General features: G+C 43.6%; 2 protein-coding genes across 11 annotated transcripts in view; one reads left to right on the top strand and one right to left on the bottom strand.

Moving 5' to 3' along the window:
* The window catches only part of COG5 (component of oligomeric golgi complex 5), a 345,803-nt gene that overhangs the window by 326,179 nt on the left and 2,931 nt on the right, over positions 1-16,693 (top strand). For 2 of the 5 annotated variants that reach the window (XM_001492486.7, XM_070265436.1), the window contains one exon: positions 524-1,307. The exons of the other annotated variants lie outside the window; for them this stretch is intronic. In XM_001492486.7, the coding sequence (XP_001492536.4) occupies positions 524-638 (115 nt within the window). In that variant the 3' untranslated portion in view covers positions 639-1,307. Of the gene's footprint in view, positions 1-523; positions 1,308-16,693 lie in introns of those variants that run through there. 5 annotated transcript variants of the gene reach the window in all.
* The window catches only part of HBP1 (HMG-box transcription factor 1), a 33,433-nt gene continuing 18,312 nt past the window's right edge, over positions 1,573-16,693 (bottom strand). For all 6 annotated transcript variants that reach the window (XM_001490734.7, XM_070265440.1, XM_070265438.1 and 3 more), the window contains 8 exons: positions 16,290-16,428; positions 15,808-15,919; positions 15,610-15,722; positions 13,181-13,337; positions 12,363-12,507; positions 6,077-6,394; positions 3,791-3,932; positions 1,573-2,661 (listed from right to left, as the gene is read on the bottom strand). In XM_001490734.7, coding sequence (XP_001490784.5) covers positions 2,644-2,661; positions 3,791-3,932; positions 6,077-6,394; positions 12,363-12,507; positions 13,181-13,337; positions 15,610-15,722; positions 15,808-15,919; positions 16,290-16,428 — 1,144 coding nt within the window. In that variant the 3' untranslated portion in view covers positions 1,573-2,643. The remainder of the gene's footprint in view (positions 2,662-3,790; positions 3,933-6,076; positions 6,395-12,362; positions 12,508-13,180; positions 13,338-15,609; positions 15,723-15,807; positions 15,920-16,289; positions 16,429-16,693) is intronic.

Here is a 16,693-nt window from a genome sequence, read left to right as displayed (position 1 = left end):
AGAACATGATAATCATAAATAACCGGCTGGTACCACATACCCTTGACTAAATTCAGTCTGCCCCCTTAGCATGTAATCTGCCAAAACTTCGAGCCAAGAGCAATTTATTCTCCTTGTGGTTCATATTCCGTCAGGTAACAGGACTGTAACGCCCCTTCCCGTGTTGCGGTGTGTGGCAAAGGCGGGGCCCGCCGGAGCACACCGTCCACGATGCAGGGCTCCCCTCGTGGCCTGCGCACACGCGGGCTGCATGCGGCTGTGCAGGAGTCTCTCTGGCGCGGCGTGGCGCAAAGGGAGGCCAGAGAGCCTCTGCCGCTATGATCTCACCTCAGGCACAGCGCAGACTGAGAGTGTCTGGGGCTCTGCACCTTAACCACGGTCACTCCCCACCAAGGCCGGGAGGCTGTCGGCCACTCAGCTTGCGGAAGTGGGCGTGGCCATTCCAGAAGTGGGCTTGTTTCTTTTATATACTGGCACCCTCTAAGCTTTTAATTTTTTGACATTGTTTCGTTTTGGTTTTCAGGGGAGCCCTGGAAGCTTATGTTCAATCAGTGAGAAGTAGAGAAGGCAAAGAATTTGCACCAGTTTATCCCATAATGGTTCAACTGCTTCAAAAAGCTATGTCTGCTCTTCAGTAGTCATGGGAAGTATTTCTTAACTTCCACGTTGCGCTAAGCCATCCAAGGTTGGCAGTGACACTGACACGTACTTAAGACAGCTACTTTCCACCCGGTTAAGAATGTAAATGACTTTTCTCAATTTCCTCTTGATGTTGATCTCTTTCCCTCTTTAGCCCTAAACAGCATAAAACGTCAAAACAGATTCATCACCACCACCATCAAACTCCAAGGACCTGCTTTTTCCAGAAAGACCTCCAGCTCTTGTCAGGCTTTTCTACGAGGCTAGCTCAGATTTCTTTCCCTTCACGTATCAGAGTTGCCCTCTAGGTACACACACAAAGCCCCACTGCTTCCGAAGGGATATGATCAGGTTATCTGAGTACCTGCTTCTCCCAACCAGTCCTCCCCTCTGGATGAGCGGGTGGCCAGTGGTTTCCAAATCTGGCTGCACATTAGAGCCACTGGTGGAAGCTGCAGAAAATCTTGATGCCCTAGTTGCACCTAGTATCAGCGTATCTGAGGGAGGAGCCAGGCATTAGTATTTTTTTTACACACCTCCCCAAGTGTTTCCAATATGCAGCCAAGTTTGGGAACTAGTGGAATACCCTGAAGCTGAGACATAAGGTTACGTGTTGTTTAAACATGTCACATCCTCTCTTTAATAAAGATAGAGCAAGGCCGTCTGTACACTTTGTGCGTCGTCATTTTATTAAAAGCAGACGTTGAGGGCGGTTTGATTTTGTAGCAGAGGGGCGAAGTCAAAGCAGCTTTTACTCTACAAAGAGTCTTAGAAACAGTAGATAATCTAGGTCCTTGTTTTTCCTTGCCCTGTCATTAATATTTTGTTCTTAACGTTTAAAATCCCCGTCAGCATCTCCCGTCCCCTGAACCCGTTATTCTGATGACTCACGCACAAAGCGCAGTCACGGTCAGCGGAAGGCAGAGAGAGAAACAATTTTGTCCATTTTATTTGAAATAATATACAAGAATATAGTGTGCAAACTTGAGGGGCAACATCCTGAAAAGTATAATGAACTGAAATCAGTTTTACAGCTGTGATCCCTAACCAGAAACACCGCTCGGTAAATTACAGGACAAGCCATGATTGTAGCTCAGAGCAAAAGCAGCTGCATTGCCAATGTGTTTGCTCTACTTTTAGACAGCTGGAGGAAAGTAAAGTGCAAGTGTTGCACTGTCACAAGTGCAAAGTCTGCCCCCACCAGAAAGATACGATGACACATAAGATAGTTAAGATAGGTGGCTGAGGAGATACAGAACACAAAGTTAAAAAATACAATGGTGTCAACTGTTAACAGCACCATTACAGTGACTATATCCCAATGCTATTAACTAACTGTCCCTCGGCCTGGGCTGGGTCGCCCCTGGGAAGCGTGGGTGGGTGCTGCCACCTGGTGCACACACGCGGCATAACGGCGCCAATACAGCAGGTGGCCGTTGCGCTGGAACGCGGACGCCATCCACCTGCCACATGTTCTGGCAGCCTCTTGGCACTGGCCACACTAGGAGCTCCCGTGTTTGGCACAGATGCTGAGCTATGTGGTGGTCGGTCAAGGAAAGGCCAACTCCCAGCTTCCGTTTCCTCCCATTATGTGTACAATACAGATTAATAAGCAGTAAGGAGGCAATGTATAAACAGCAGGTACATATTCTTCAATTCCCCTTTTGTACAATTTAAAATAGAACATGTATACACTTCTCCTCTTTCTACTGTACTTTAGCACCACAGGATATCAATTTTCAAGCCTATATTACCTGATAGACATATATGAAGTTTGGAAGAAAAATAAGGCAATTTGGTTTACAATGTTGATAGTTTTAGCTTAATGCTCTAATGGAGAAAGCAAATCCTCACTCATTATGAAATCATTTCAAGACTCACTGCTATCAGTATCTTATGGTCACACGAATTCAGGTCAAATAGGGGGACCTTGATCTTCTTAAGTCCTTCCATCAACAGTCAACGCTTACGCAAATACAGACTTAAGAACGTGAACAGCCTGGTTTAATGTTGTTGTGAGCCCTGTGGAGATAAAATAAAACTCAGTGAATGTTTACAAGTCAATACACAGTAATTCTACATCTGAAAGCTAAGATGGATAATGCTTAGAAACTTACTATTAAAGAAAGACTGCTTTCCCAAAGGTGGTGATTTTAAAAAGTTTGCTAATATCTGATGGCTCAAGCATCCAGAAAATTTATGAAAATGATGAGAAAAGAGAGATGGGCTAGGAGAAGCGAGGGGAAAGGGGACGGAGGTAAAGTCCTACCACGTGGAACTCTAAGGCAGCAAAGAACAAGCGGCCAGTTCCACCACCCTCTCGTACTGGAATCTGCCTACCGACTTTCTCCACAAGAAATTCTTGAAAAGTTTAAACGGATGTGAAGTGCATGCTGCCCTGAAGAAAAAGGCGCATATGCACAGAATGAATGATTTCAGACGTCCTCGGCCAGCCCCCCCCTGCAAAATACTGACATCTTCCTTTCAGTTTTAAATTATATTTCAAGTTGAGCTCATTCTATCGTGTCAAGTTTGCTTGTAATTTATCTAAAAATGCTTAACTGAAAAGATGCTCCTCTAGTGACAGAAAAGTTCCTAGGATCAATTCTGTCCGCGAGCATGATGCTGCTGCCAACCTGTTTACCAGTCCTCCTGGGCCTGCCCACTTCTCATTCCTGAGGTTTCTAATCTAGAGATTCGGCACAGATGTCACAAGTCCCCACGAAGGCTGGGTACCACACGCCCACACCTCCATCCTCCTCGGCCCTTCACCAATTAAGAAATGAAAGGCCGCTGAGGCACACCCCCCAAAATGAGAAAAATGTTCTACTATGATGATCATCTTTCAGCTCAACTAGAAATACTATGTTCCAAAATTATTTTTCTACCTCAACATTTCCGGACAAACATTAAGCACGCCTGAGATTTCTACTTCTACTTTCCGTGCTAAAAGAGTAGATGGCACTTAACAATGAAAAGAAAAGCTGGCTGCCTTCTAGCATGGTGTGGAAAAATTAGATTTTGAAGTCTAACAAGGCTGAGAAACAGCATCAACACAACCTTTTAAAGGTTAGAATCGTCATTCCAGCATGCCAGTACAATTTCGAGGGCAAGTCAAGATCATTTTAAGCAACTACTTGTTCAAACATACTGAATTGGTTCTTTTCCTTTTCCAACAGTCAGGATTTAAACGTTTTTGTTCTTCAGCCAAAGCCTTTGCTTCTAACGTATACATCCTTCTCTCTTCATTCTTCATTTTCTTCCACCTGTCACCAAGGATCACACTTATGGCTCTGTAAAATAAATAGTTACACACTACTGAAGGCAAGAATTTTTCCTAAAACTCATGGCATGTGCTGCTATTTGAAAAAGAAATACAAAGATAAAAGAAAAACAACTCCTGTCTAACCCAGAGAAGGGACGAGGTCAAGGCTACAGTCATTTCCAGCAAAATCCCAGGTCACACTGTCCCTTCATCATCATCTTGGCAGTTAACCCTCCCGGAATAGTGCCAGTGTTTCCAATTGTCAAAGGACATCTAAAATGGCTAAAAACTGGATGTTCTACAAAGCTCAGGTTTAACAAGAAAAGTTAAATATTTCACAGAAATGGTTTCTATCTATCCAGGTCCGTCAGTTTCTCAAAGGTGTTTAAGGTATTAAGGCGAACGGTGTTCCGTGTCAGCAGCATGAAGTACTCACCGTGGATTAAAAGCTACTCTTACTTTCTGTTTGTGCCCATAACCCATCAAATTGTTAGAATAAAAGTCTTTTTTTCATTCATGCAACTAAAGTGAAAATGTGATGGCATTAACTATGCACATTACTGTTTATCTCCTTAGATGAAATGAAATAAACCTTGGGCAGTATTTGTACTTATGGGCAAATTGCGTGAACCCAAAGGGAAAGAAGCAAAGCTGCTAAGATACATCATGATAGAAATGTGAAGCTATTTTCTGTTTATATTTCTTATATAATCTGCTCCCAAACCTACTGCATGGTGTCATCCCGGACATGGGGACATAAACCATTTTCCTTTTATGAAGAGCTTTTGACTGTTCATTTCATGGCTCATACAAAACAGAAGGTCCTGGAATGATGGCAGGAAGTGCACACAAATGATCTACAACGACTGATATGGAGGCGAGAGACGGGCACCTGAGCTTCAGGAGAGCAGCAGCCACAGAAGCTCTACCGCTTAAAAAGAAATTAAACATGTTGGAAATATATTTTTTTACTCATTAAGTCGATGCAGTTAAACATTGTATCGCATCTTCCTTTATTAAAATAAAAACCCGTTTTTATAGTCTCTGGGTTAAAGGTACCATGTAATGGTTGACACATTTACCAGTTAATCAGTAAGAAATATTCACATTACGTATCAGTTCCCAAATCAGAGATGCATTTGGTGTAAAAATGCAAATACTTAAAAATGAAGCTCGTGAGAACAGCCTGGTGGTTACCAAAGGCGGGGCTGAGCGAAATGGGTGACAATGGTCGAGAGGTAAACCTCCAGTTACAAATCAGTCAGTCCTGGGGATGCATGTACAGCAGGGGAACTATATTTACTAAGGTTGTGTACCACACTTGAAAGTTACTACAAGAATAAATCTTAAAAGTTCTTACGACGAGAGAAATAATTTGTAACTAGGTATGGTGACAGATGTTAACTAAACTTATTGTGGTGATCATTTTGCAATATATATAAATATCGAATCATTATGTTGTACACCTGAAACTAATGTTGTATGTCAGTTCTATCAAAAATATAGATACACACACACTATATATATAAATTAAGCTCATGAGACATTCAAACCTGAGTTCAAAACCTCATTATTTTACGTGGATAATCATTTGACTTTTCTCATGATTCTGAGGGTAAAGGAAACAGGAGTTTTGCTGATCAGGGAACTAGGAATAGTGGAAGCTCACTTGGCTAGGCGGAGCACTCAGGTGGGCGGCGAGGGCCGAGCATGGGGGGCAGGAGCAGACTTCGCTTCCCCCCGGCTCTACCCGGCCGCCTCGGAGTCGAGTCTTTGGACAGCTGTGGCAGTGCCCACACGCCGCCGCCGCCTGCCGTTCCACAGGGCACTCAGCAGCACAGTAAGCACCTCTTCACATCCCACACAAGGAGGCGCTAGTCTGTTCTATAAAGACGCAACGGTCAGTTGTCAGAACCGTGTCCTCTAATAGGCAAGTGACATGGAGCATGATTTTAGAAGGCAGACCCTCACACTGGTACGCTAATTACCTGCGTAGGTATTACAGAACAGTTACATACGCTCCTAAAAATGCCACCTAAACTCTACAGCCAACCTAAGAAAACAGAAAGAATGCAATAATAACAGCTACCGAGTAAGTTTACTCAACTACCCCTGTTCCCGGGAACTGCACGAGGTGTTAATGCTTCTCATCAGGAACGTCACTGTCCTTACCTGTTATCTTTCCCTGGATACATCTGAGTGTATTCGACTCTGTATTTTTTGGCAAAAAGCATGAAGGCATTCATTGGTCTTTTGCATTTGTTAGGAGAAGTGGCGCTCACAGTCCCTGAGCTGTGGTTTTTGACAGCTTTAGCGTACAGAGAACTGGAAGAGAGCTGTGAGGACCCAGGTGAGCCACAGTTTTTACTGAATCCAGATCTTGCAAAGTCTTGACCTCCAGGTCCTCCACAAGTCAAAGACGCACGGCGCTGACGGGCCATACTACTTAGCACATAGACTGCGGAAGAATCCATAGGCGTGAAGTCATAGCTAAAATAAAGAGAGAAAGACATTTATTAACGTGGTTTTAATTCAGTTATCTGATTTGTAAAAACTTTTTTTGTTGTTTTTTGCTGAGGAAGATTAGCCCTGAGCTAACATCTGTGCAAATCCTCCTCCACTTTATATGTGGGACACCACCATAGCATGGCTGACAACTGGTGTAGGTCTGCACCCGCAAACCCGGTCTGCCAAAGCGGAGCACGCTGAATTTAACCACTATGTCATGGGGCTGGCCCCTGTAAAAACAATTTTTTAAAAACTCTTAACGTCTGATTGGCAATTTCAATGTATTTTCCCAAATATAATGTTACCAAGACTACTTTAACAACTTCACCACTGACAGTTGCTTATAAGATGAAAGCTTACGTATGCATTGACTATAATTATTTGTTTAAAAAATCCACAGAGAATACAAAAGTTAAAAAGACGACTTCAAGCCCCCCCCCACAAAGAAATTTGTTATAATCCATGTACTTTATTCATAGCAAGTACCTCCTCCAGATCCCACACAACCCACTTATTCCTACTTTAGACTCACTTTTTGACAAATTTGGTAATCTGATTTCATGGCCTATAGAAGCCTAAAACTAGAAAATTAAAATGGATTGGGAGGCATATACCAGGCCTAAGGACTACTACGGAAGACAAAATGTTGGGTAAGGGCAGTCCAAAGTGGCTAAATGCAGCTAAAGGAACTTAAAATACATGGTAATCTGGGTCGTTTGTCTAAGTACAGAGAGGCGTATACACATCAGTCTCCCCTAAGGCCATCCGTGGTCACTGAAAAGGGAAAACCCGCACTGATGGGGAGGGTCTTCCCTTGGCTGTGTGCAGTTCGCAGGGGCACGGACATACGCTACCCACATTACCGCATTTCCTCAGCAAGCCCACTTAGAAAGTCTCATCGCCCTGTCTGTATGTGAAGAAACAGGCTAAGAAAGATGAAGTGGTGTTCACCCAACGCCGCACAGCTACCAGGTCAAGCCCAGCTTGCCCGCCCCCCTCCAAAGCCCTGTGGTGCCCCACACCACCAGCGGCTAAACTCAAGGGGAACAAATGACAATCAGATTAGCTGAAAATTAGAGGCCATCAGACAACAGCCTAAACATACACCTGTCAAAAAATCCTCTTTAGGTCCAACTGTGTTAATCCCTACTGCTTATACTTTTCATCTTAGCAGAAAACCTTTTATTCTAAACCCAGCTCCTAATCCTCTCCCTGAAACAGCAATGCCAGTAACACATCCAAACAGATTGCTGTCAGCTATCGGAGCAGAAGCTGCTGGACAGCAAGGCGGCAGGAAACGAGGGCTGCTCTGCAGACAGACGCAGAGCGCCAGGAGTGAGGCCACACGCTCGCTAGAAACCACCGGGGCCAGCTGTCAACCACGCGCCGCCTATTTTTTTTAAAGGTTTTACATGAAATAAATGTACTTAAAGTATGACTCCAAAATCAGCTAATGAATGCTTAGCAATCAGTACCATGTCAGAGAAACAATTCTTGCTATCTTAAGCCCATCCCATATATAATTTAGAAAAACAACAAACTTAAGCATTATAAATGAACCTGACAGAAAATTATTAATCTCTACTGCAGGAAAATATTTAATTACAATCTGAAATACCAAAACACGTGAAAAGAGGTTAAACTAATTACTGAAATTTGGAAACTCCACCATCTAGTGGTACAAATATAACCATCATCTGTTTCCATTGTGGATACAATTTAGAGTGTCTTGAAGCATCAGTCAGCACTCAGGACTCAGACATGCGCACAGCGCTAAAAGCGCCCACAGGGCAAACGGAAGCGCGGCCTGTGCGCTCGCCTCCCCGCCCTCCGCGGGCTCGAGGGGCTCGAGCGCATGCGCAGAATGCCCCCACTTGCAGGCTCGGACTGCTAAAGAAAACTCCACAAGGTGGAGTGTCTCTGACCCATGTCACAAAGGCTAATTCACTCAATCCTCCCTTTGATATTACCCTCGTTTCACAGATTTCTTTTAAGAGCCGTAGAAAAGTTAGTTAACCTGCTCCTGCCTCCAGTCCATCTAGCGCAGAGCCAGGGTGTGAAGCCAGACAGTGCGACGCCAGGGCTCCCGCCCCTGCCAGGCTACCCCCTGCTGCCCATCAGCCGTACCACACCGTGATGCCGACTAACGCGGTCCCTACCCTGGACTGGACGCACAGGGGCAGGCCCACGTCCCGAGTGACTAGATCCCCACAGCCCAGCATATGCCAGGCTCTCAAATGTTGGCTGACTGACTGGCAGGGTCACAGAAGTAACTCTGGAGAACATAATAATGTAAAACCTTAATTGAGTTCACATCCCACCTCTGCCACCTCCTAGTAATATGACCTTGGGCGGGTCAAATGACCCATGCAGCCTCAGGTTTACCTATCTCTGAGACGAGGACAGCACATGCTGTGCAACGCCGCACGGCTGAAAGAACAAGACACAGAGCGCTCGGGGCAGAGGCTGCACGGGCGACACACGCAGTCAGGCTGTAATCTCGTCTTAGCGCAGCAGGAGCCTAGATGGTCAGCAAGAGCACTGCAGCGAGCATCTTCGTAAGATGGAGCCTTGACTCCCAGTTCTGACCCTACAGCCATGCTTTGGGCACCTTCCTCAGCCTCTCTGAGCTTTAGTTCTCTCTCTAGAATGAAGCTGTGATCTAACAGGGTAGTGAAGATGAAAGGTGACATGGACGGTGCCCAGGTCCTGACAGGCACTCAATAAGATGACATGACTTGAACAGAAACGTCCATTTCACAGCCAGAAGTGACCGTCTCAAACCTGCCTGACGCCTAGAAGACTGGCCTCCCCTCCCACGGGCTCGAATGGGCTGCTTCAGACCACGCGCTCCCTGGGGAGCTTCCCGTCTACAGCAGAGCCGCAAACCGTGCTGAGGAGCCCGGAACCGACCGCGGACTTCTGGTCCTCCCCAGGCTCCAGTCTGCTCAGACGTCCTCCCTGGATGGCACGATCCCGAAGCGCTGCCTGCGCACTCGCTCCGGGCTTCCCTCCTGCCCCCTTTCCCCTCTTGCCCTCTGTAAGCCAGGTGCCACTTCCCGCAGCCCACCATGCCGCCAGCCAGCCCGCGAAGAAAGCTTCGTCAGCTTCACGCTTCCCAACTTTTTCATGGCTCCTCCCGGACGAGGCCGCCCGTTTCTGCTCCTTGATGAGGAGGGGAACAGAGGCGTGTTGCTGTGCCTCCACAGTGCAATGAGACCAGTGCCCAAGGTCACCCTGAGACTGGCTGCTGTTCAGTGGCAGCAAGTGATGAAAACTTGCCATCCTGGCAAAACAGGAATTAGGTAACCAAATGTTTCTTTTGGCTTAAAAAAGCAGTTTTGCACTATGCAAAACTTGATACGTAAAAAATCTGGGGCTGGCCCAGTGGTTAAGTTCGTGAACTCTGCTTCAGTGGCCCAGGGTTTGCGGGTTTGGATCCTGGGTGTGGACCCACTCATCAAGCCATGCTGTGGCAGTGTACCACACAGAAAATAGAAGACGACTCGCACGGATGTTAGCTCAGTGACAATTTTCCTCAAGCAAAAAGAGGAAGAGCGGCAATGGATGTTAGCTCAGGGCCAATCTTCCTCACCAAAAAAAAAAAAAAAAAAACTATATAATATATGTACTTACTTTATAAAGCAGTCAAAGAAATATGAATGAACCCACAACCTAAATTAAGAAATCGAATATTTCTGATGTCACTAAAGTTCCATATTTGCTACCCCCCAAGATAACCATTCTCCTGAATGGTTTATCATTCCCTTACTTTTTCAATAATTTTAATATAAAACGAATAGATTATTCATAAATACAACATATAAATACTATAGCAGCATTAATTACGTTAGTATGTCATTTAGATTGACACATAATGTACAATGTGCTGTTGTGCAGAAGAGAATTAACATAGCAGGCCTGACTGCTGTCCTTTCAAGGGTTCACTTACAAGGCTGGCCCTTGACTAGTACCTGGGACTTGGACTTCGGGAGGGTTTCCACCCTTCCCACAAGTGCTAAGAGTGGCTCACCATGCCCCAACTGTGTCTCCAAACCACACGGTTTACACCTGCTTTCCTTCTGCAAGTCTGGAATGTGGGGACATGCCAGGCAGGGCAGCCCAGGGGACAAGCCCTTGGTGCTGAGTGTCTCACAAGCTTCCCTGGGAGGCAGTGACCCGGCTGTATTGTCACAGCTCACTGCTGAGGGAATGAGCAGGGAGCAGCGAGAGGGCTCCTGAAAGGCCCGCTTCCCCCAGACTTCACCCCTCGCGCTCCTCTTCCTGATTTTGCTTCGTATCCTTTCACTAAAGAAATCACAGCCGTGAGTATGACTATATGCTGAACGCTGTAGTCCTCCTAGTAAATCACCAAAGCTGGGGGTGGCCTGGGGAACCCCCGGCATAACTGTATAACTTCTATCATATGTGAGTAATAAAACTTACAATTTCATTACATATATTTCCAAAGAACATCTGATTCCATAAAACAATGGCATCATACTGTGTATTTCTCAAATTAATTTTTACTTAAGATTATTTCTAAAATTGGTCCATGTTGTAAGATGTATGGCTGAGATTCATTCATTTTCCACTGATAGAAAGAATTCCATTGCATGACTGTATCACAGTTTCTGTATTCCCTCTCCAGTTACTGAGGACTGATACCGTTCCCACATTTGCTATCAGGAGCAACATGGCGATGAACTTATTTACACATCTCCTAGTGCGCGTCTCTAAGAACTTACTTCTCTAGGGTAGACACACAGAAGGATGGAATGCTGATACTCAGCATTGTAAGATAAAGGCAAATTATCTTCCGATTTTTTTTTCAAACAGTTTACACTCTCACAAAAACATGAAAGGTGTCACTGATGTGCATCCCAAGAACACTTAGAGTATCAGACCTTAAAATTGTCTCGTTTTTCTACAATATTTCAAAAAGAAGTGTACACGAGGGATATAAGCCCCCGGCACTGAGACGCCAATCCCGCAGATGTCTGTGCAGCATGCAGCCCATGCCAGGCCCAGGGCTAGCTGCTTTTTTAAGTAACAGTCTCACTTATCTTTTTTAAATAAAAATACATTAACCTTATATTTTATTATGTTAAAATTAAATAAAATCTACAGGCCAGCAGGAACTCTTGAGAATTCTCTACTTAATGTCTATGGATTTGCAAATTATCTTCAAGAGTCTTAAAATCCCAGATATTTACACACAGACTTTCTCTGGCTGCCTTCCAGGAGGAGGGTGATCAACTGTCCCGTGTGCCCAGGACTGGGGGCTTTCCAGGGATGGGGGACTCTTTAGTGCTAAAACAGAGAAGTTCCCTACAAGCTGAGAAAGTGGGTCAACCTTCTTGAGTGTCAGGACACCTAAGGGCTGTTGTCCCATTCTACGACTTACTAGCAAGGTGATCTCAGGAAAACTCACTTCCCTCTTTGAAATCTTTCAAAATGTCAAGTTTTTGCCATTTTTACCATTTGTTAATCCATGCAACTAATGTACTTGGTCAAAATGATTATTAAACAAGATACAGTTAACTAAAGGGGAAAAAAGATACAGTTAACTACAAAAAACACTATTAAGAGACTTATGGACTGGCTAAAAATAACTGGCCAGATACAGCAGGTTTTTTAATACAACCCTCAGAGCTGACTATTTAATTCTCGGTCATACAACGTGCAGCATTTTTCCTAATCGAATCCTAAACGTTTTAGGAACCCACTTTTCCCAGATGACTACTCCACGGAAAACTCCCCTCGAACTATTACTTATTTAATGTTCTTTCATTTAGTCATATATATACTTCCTCTAAGTAGTCCTTTTATAATTCTCAAATCTTGAAAGGTTTACCCTCCTAAATATTTGACTTAGCAATCTTTAGGGAGATTATGGGTAAACTTTAAGAGAAAAAAGAAAAAAAAGAATCAATCAATCCACTATTACCTTTTAAATGTATCAAAAACACCTGAATCATCAAAATTAATGGCATCGGGGTGTCCAGGAGGTAGACATACATCACCAACGTGAATTTCACAACATGGAATGCCATGCTGTACCACAGTCAAGCTGGGATAAAACGACGACCAACCTAAAGGGAAATCAAACGACAGTTACCTCAGGCATGGGAATTGACTCTGAAGAATAAAAAGTTAGTGCCTAAAGTAAGTCCCAAGAGATTTTTAACACAAGGCATATATCTTTGCCACACAGCAAGTCCAAGTATTTTCTTTAAGGAATGCAAAAGCCCTCCAAAACTAGTTTAATTCAGCATTTTATTAACATACAGATTCTATTCTATCAAGCAGCAGTTCCATCAATCCATAAGCTCGTAAGTGATAAATGATGATGACTGAGACCATGAAATAGTCTCTGAATGATTATGTTTAACATGGTATTGTCGTCGTAAGGCTCTGAAAAGTGATTCAAGTATGTGGAACATTTGGTAACCCTAAATCAAAATGCCATTACCAGAATACTCCCCTCCCCAAACTGTATCAAGCTGACAGAGAGCTTATTACAGCTACTACCCAAGTCTAAAAGCTCAGGCCCAGCAAGCAGAGCTGCGCCTGACTCCTGCGAAGACACTGAGGCCTCACTAGGCATTAGGATAAGGCACTTCCTACGGTAGTTTTGTTTAGTTGGAAAGAAGTTTTTCCTTCATTTTTTTTTCTTAATCATCAAAGAATTATGCCACAAGACATAATTATAGATTTAAGAAGCTTTCTTTAAAAAGTTACTACAAATTCAAATTGAAGCCCTACCTTTATTTTTAACATAGAAAGGGTGGTCCAGTTTACACTCTACAGTAAGTAAACCATCTTCTACTGTACCAGGATCAAAAGTCAACTTCAGTACAGACTCGCCAAATGAGACACTTTCTTCATGTGATAACAACTTTAGACCATCAGAACCATAGCCCTGAAAATACATGCAGAGTGAATTAATTGGCAACATTCAGTTCAACACATTGTGAAGCTCCTATTGTGTGGAAGAATTTGTGGAAAAGGTAAAATAAACAAGACAGGAGGCCCTGTCTTTAAGAGCTTTCAGTCTGAGCGTGAAGAAAGGCACATGAACAAATCACTACAGTACGAAGCAGACTGGAATAAGCACTTGAACTCAAGGACAAATAACGCTAGTGGAGTTTAATACAGGAAGCTAGAACTCCGAAAGACAGATTAGGGAGGGCTTCTGACTCCCATTTGAGCTGGGCTTTAAAAGAAGAATGAAATTTAGGAAGGCAGAGGGACATGCCTCACACCAGCAACAGCTATAATGAACCATTTCTTTGCCGAGTGCTGAGTATCTGCTAAAAACGCAAGGTGCATTCCAGAGCTGGGGCAAATAAGACTGAAAGGAGGGGCCAGTTCGTAAGTAAAGGGATCTTAAAGACAGGCAAAGTGCTTAAACTCTCCTTTGAGAGGGTACTGGGAAGTCAATGAAAGTATTTTTATTAATATGATCGTCAATTTTAGGATGATAAAGACAGCAGAATAAAAGGTACATCTAGTATTCGATTTATTTGAAGATGTAAGGAGAGAGACCCATTAGTGTCTTGACTTGAGCAGAGCAGTGGTGGTAGAACCAGGCTGAACTTAAATTCAACTAAGGTTTTCTTGGAGCACTTAGTACATGCCAAGTACTAGGTTCTGAAAAAACAAGCATTAACAACACATGATCCCTACTCTTAAATTCACAGAAAAACAAAGGAGAGAGACACGCCCACAGCTAGCTACAGCACCAGATCACGATTACACCAGCGCGTGAACACAGAATGAATGAGAGAGGAGGATGACTGTGAAAAGTCCTGAAGGAACACAAGTGACCGAGTGAATGTGGAGGGAGGAGAGGAATAGTCAGCTTCATGGCTGTGGATCTGGCAATCAAGGAGGACAATAATCTTTAAAAGAACAGGGAGAAGGTAGGCCAGGAACGGGAAGAAAAAGGTGAGTCCAGTTCTGTTATACTAATAGGCTGACTTTGAAGAACTGGCACACTCATGTACAGACAGCTAACATGCAGTTGGAAACATGCGGGCAAAAGCTACAGACATGTATTTGTAAATAACTGAATTACAGAATTTTCTAATTCTTAGAGCTATTAAGACCTTAAAAGTAACCCCATTTCACAGATCAGGAAGCCAGCGCCTAGAGGGGTTAGCAATCTGCCCGAGGTCAGTCACACAAAAGGGTGCTGGAAGAGCTGGACAGAGAGCCCAGGTTTCCGACTCCAAGACCTGAGAGCTTTCACAGCAGGCCACTAGGAAGCTGCCGCCTTCCCAGCAGAGAGGAGCTGGGGTGGGGGGCCTCATCGCACCTTCAACATCGTGGGAGGACAAGCCACCAGTCAAAAAGACAGAGACAGCAGAAAGAATCAAGGCACTGCCACACGCACAAATCAAGAGAAGACAGCCCACTGTGTCACATGCTGCAGAGATGTCAAACAGAACAAGCAGCAGTCTCCCTAGAAATGAGAATAAAGCTGGTAACCTTCGAGACAATTTTAGAAGAGTGGCAGAGGCCACAGGCAGACTGCCGCCAACTTTACTGTACTGACGAGCAACAGCAGGAGGGGCTGAAGGCAGCCAAGTCAGGACTATTTTTTTCAAGAGACTCAATAGTAGGGGACAGCAGGATCCAAAGAGGAATTCTAAACAAGCACACTTGACATGCCCAAGTTCTCTGCCTACAGCGGAAATGGAGAAATTGAAGATGTCAAAGAGTAAGGTGTCACCGCTATTTATCCTACTGCTGCCCACTGCTGCTTTACTTATCGCCTTAGCAAATGCCAGTGTTTTGAAACAGAGTCATTTAAAAAGTAACTTAAAATAATCAACTCTCAATTATCCATAGGGGACTTAACCACTTTGTACATTACCTAAGAGAAGGCTTTGGTTTGCTTATTTATTCATTTTATTTTTAATGCCAGTTTAGTTTTTCCCAACATAAACCATATAAAAAGTGCTAAGAAATACACTCTTTTCCCCATCTAAGAAAGCAGTTACAAAGGTAAAAGCTCAGCCACTGCTCCTCTCCACGAGGCTAAGGAACGAGTGGTCACAAAACCTCTACCTAAAACGTAAGATGCCATTTAAGTACGAAAGTAAATGGAGGGCACTCCTGTAGACCAATAGTAAACCTCAGGATACCTTTTGAAAGATTTCAAAAAGTTTTAAAAATTTTAAATCAACCTTGTGAGTGCCCATTTGGAGATCTTCCTCATTATCACAGCCTTCGGTTCTAGCAAAATCTTCGACATCCTGCCACTCCTTATTGCTTCCCTTATGAAAGCACAGTCGTGTGCCTAAAGGTGAAGTAAAAACAAGTATTAGATATGTGCCTAGGGCGCCACATGAGGAGGCTGTAGAAAATTCAAGCATTTCTCTTACCTTTCAAAAAACAGTGCCAAGCAGTTGAAGGCCAGGAATTGCACCATCCCAAATCATCATCATCTGAGAGGGAGGACATGCAGAAAATCCCAGATTCTGACTCACTGTTTGCCTATGGAGAAAAATATTACCACTTTTTTATTTTTATTTTTTTAACATATTTCATTAATATCTGTCTTTATCTCAATGCTTCAGGCTCTCTTCTTATTCGTGGATAACTTAATAATTCTAAACTTAGGAAAAAATAGACCTTCGAAAACCAAAGTTCTGGGAAGTTTTAGTTAAATGCATGTTCCTGCTAGTAACGAACTTTCCTAACAGTTAATGGATGTGGACATGAAATCTAAACCAGACCAGCGGCTGAATAGCGAGACTTACTATTTCCCATCTGTATGTGCTTCGAAAGAATTTCTTAGGGAAAGTTAATATATTTCAACGGTTGTGCAAACTCAGTAAAAGTTTAATCTCATGAATAAACTCACCCTTTCATGTCTCACTGGTGTTTCCTCCTTCCAATGGTGATGCGGGAAGGCTGGCTCGCTCTTGGAAGAGGACACTGGTGGAGGGCGCGCATAGGAATGTAAACTTTTGCTAGTAGCTATGATGTGTACAGGAGATGATCTGAAATAAAGCAGCAGTTTTCACCATACAGCACAGATCCTTAAAGTATATCTTTCCTTCTGATGAAAAGAACTCCATATTCATAATGCTAGTGTTATTACATGTAAGACACCTATGGGAAACTAGCATAAAGACAGCGAGACTTCATTTATAGTACGCTATTCCTTAACTCAACTTTTACCCAAGCCCTCTTCACACACTTTAAACATCATCTTTTCCAGCTTTGACAACGTATTTTAAATTCCAAATTACCATTTCACTTATT

Source organism: Equus caballus, chromosome 4 (assembly GCF_041296265.1).
Source record: "Equus caballus isolate H_3958 breed thoroughbred chromosome 4, TB-T2T, whole genome shotgun sequence".
Lineage (NCBI taxonomy): Eukaryota > Metazoa > Chordata > Mammalia > Perissodactyla > Equidae > Equus > Equus caballus.
The sequence above is the reverse complement of the archived record's forward strand: the minus strand, read 5'-3'. Positions and strand labels throughout refer to the sequence as shown.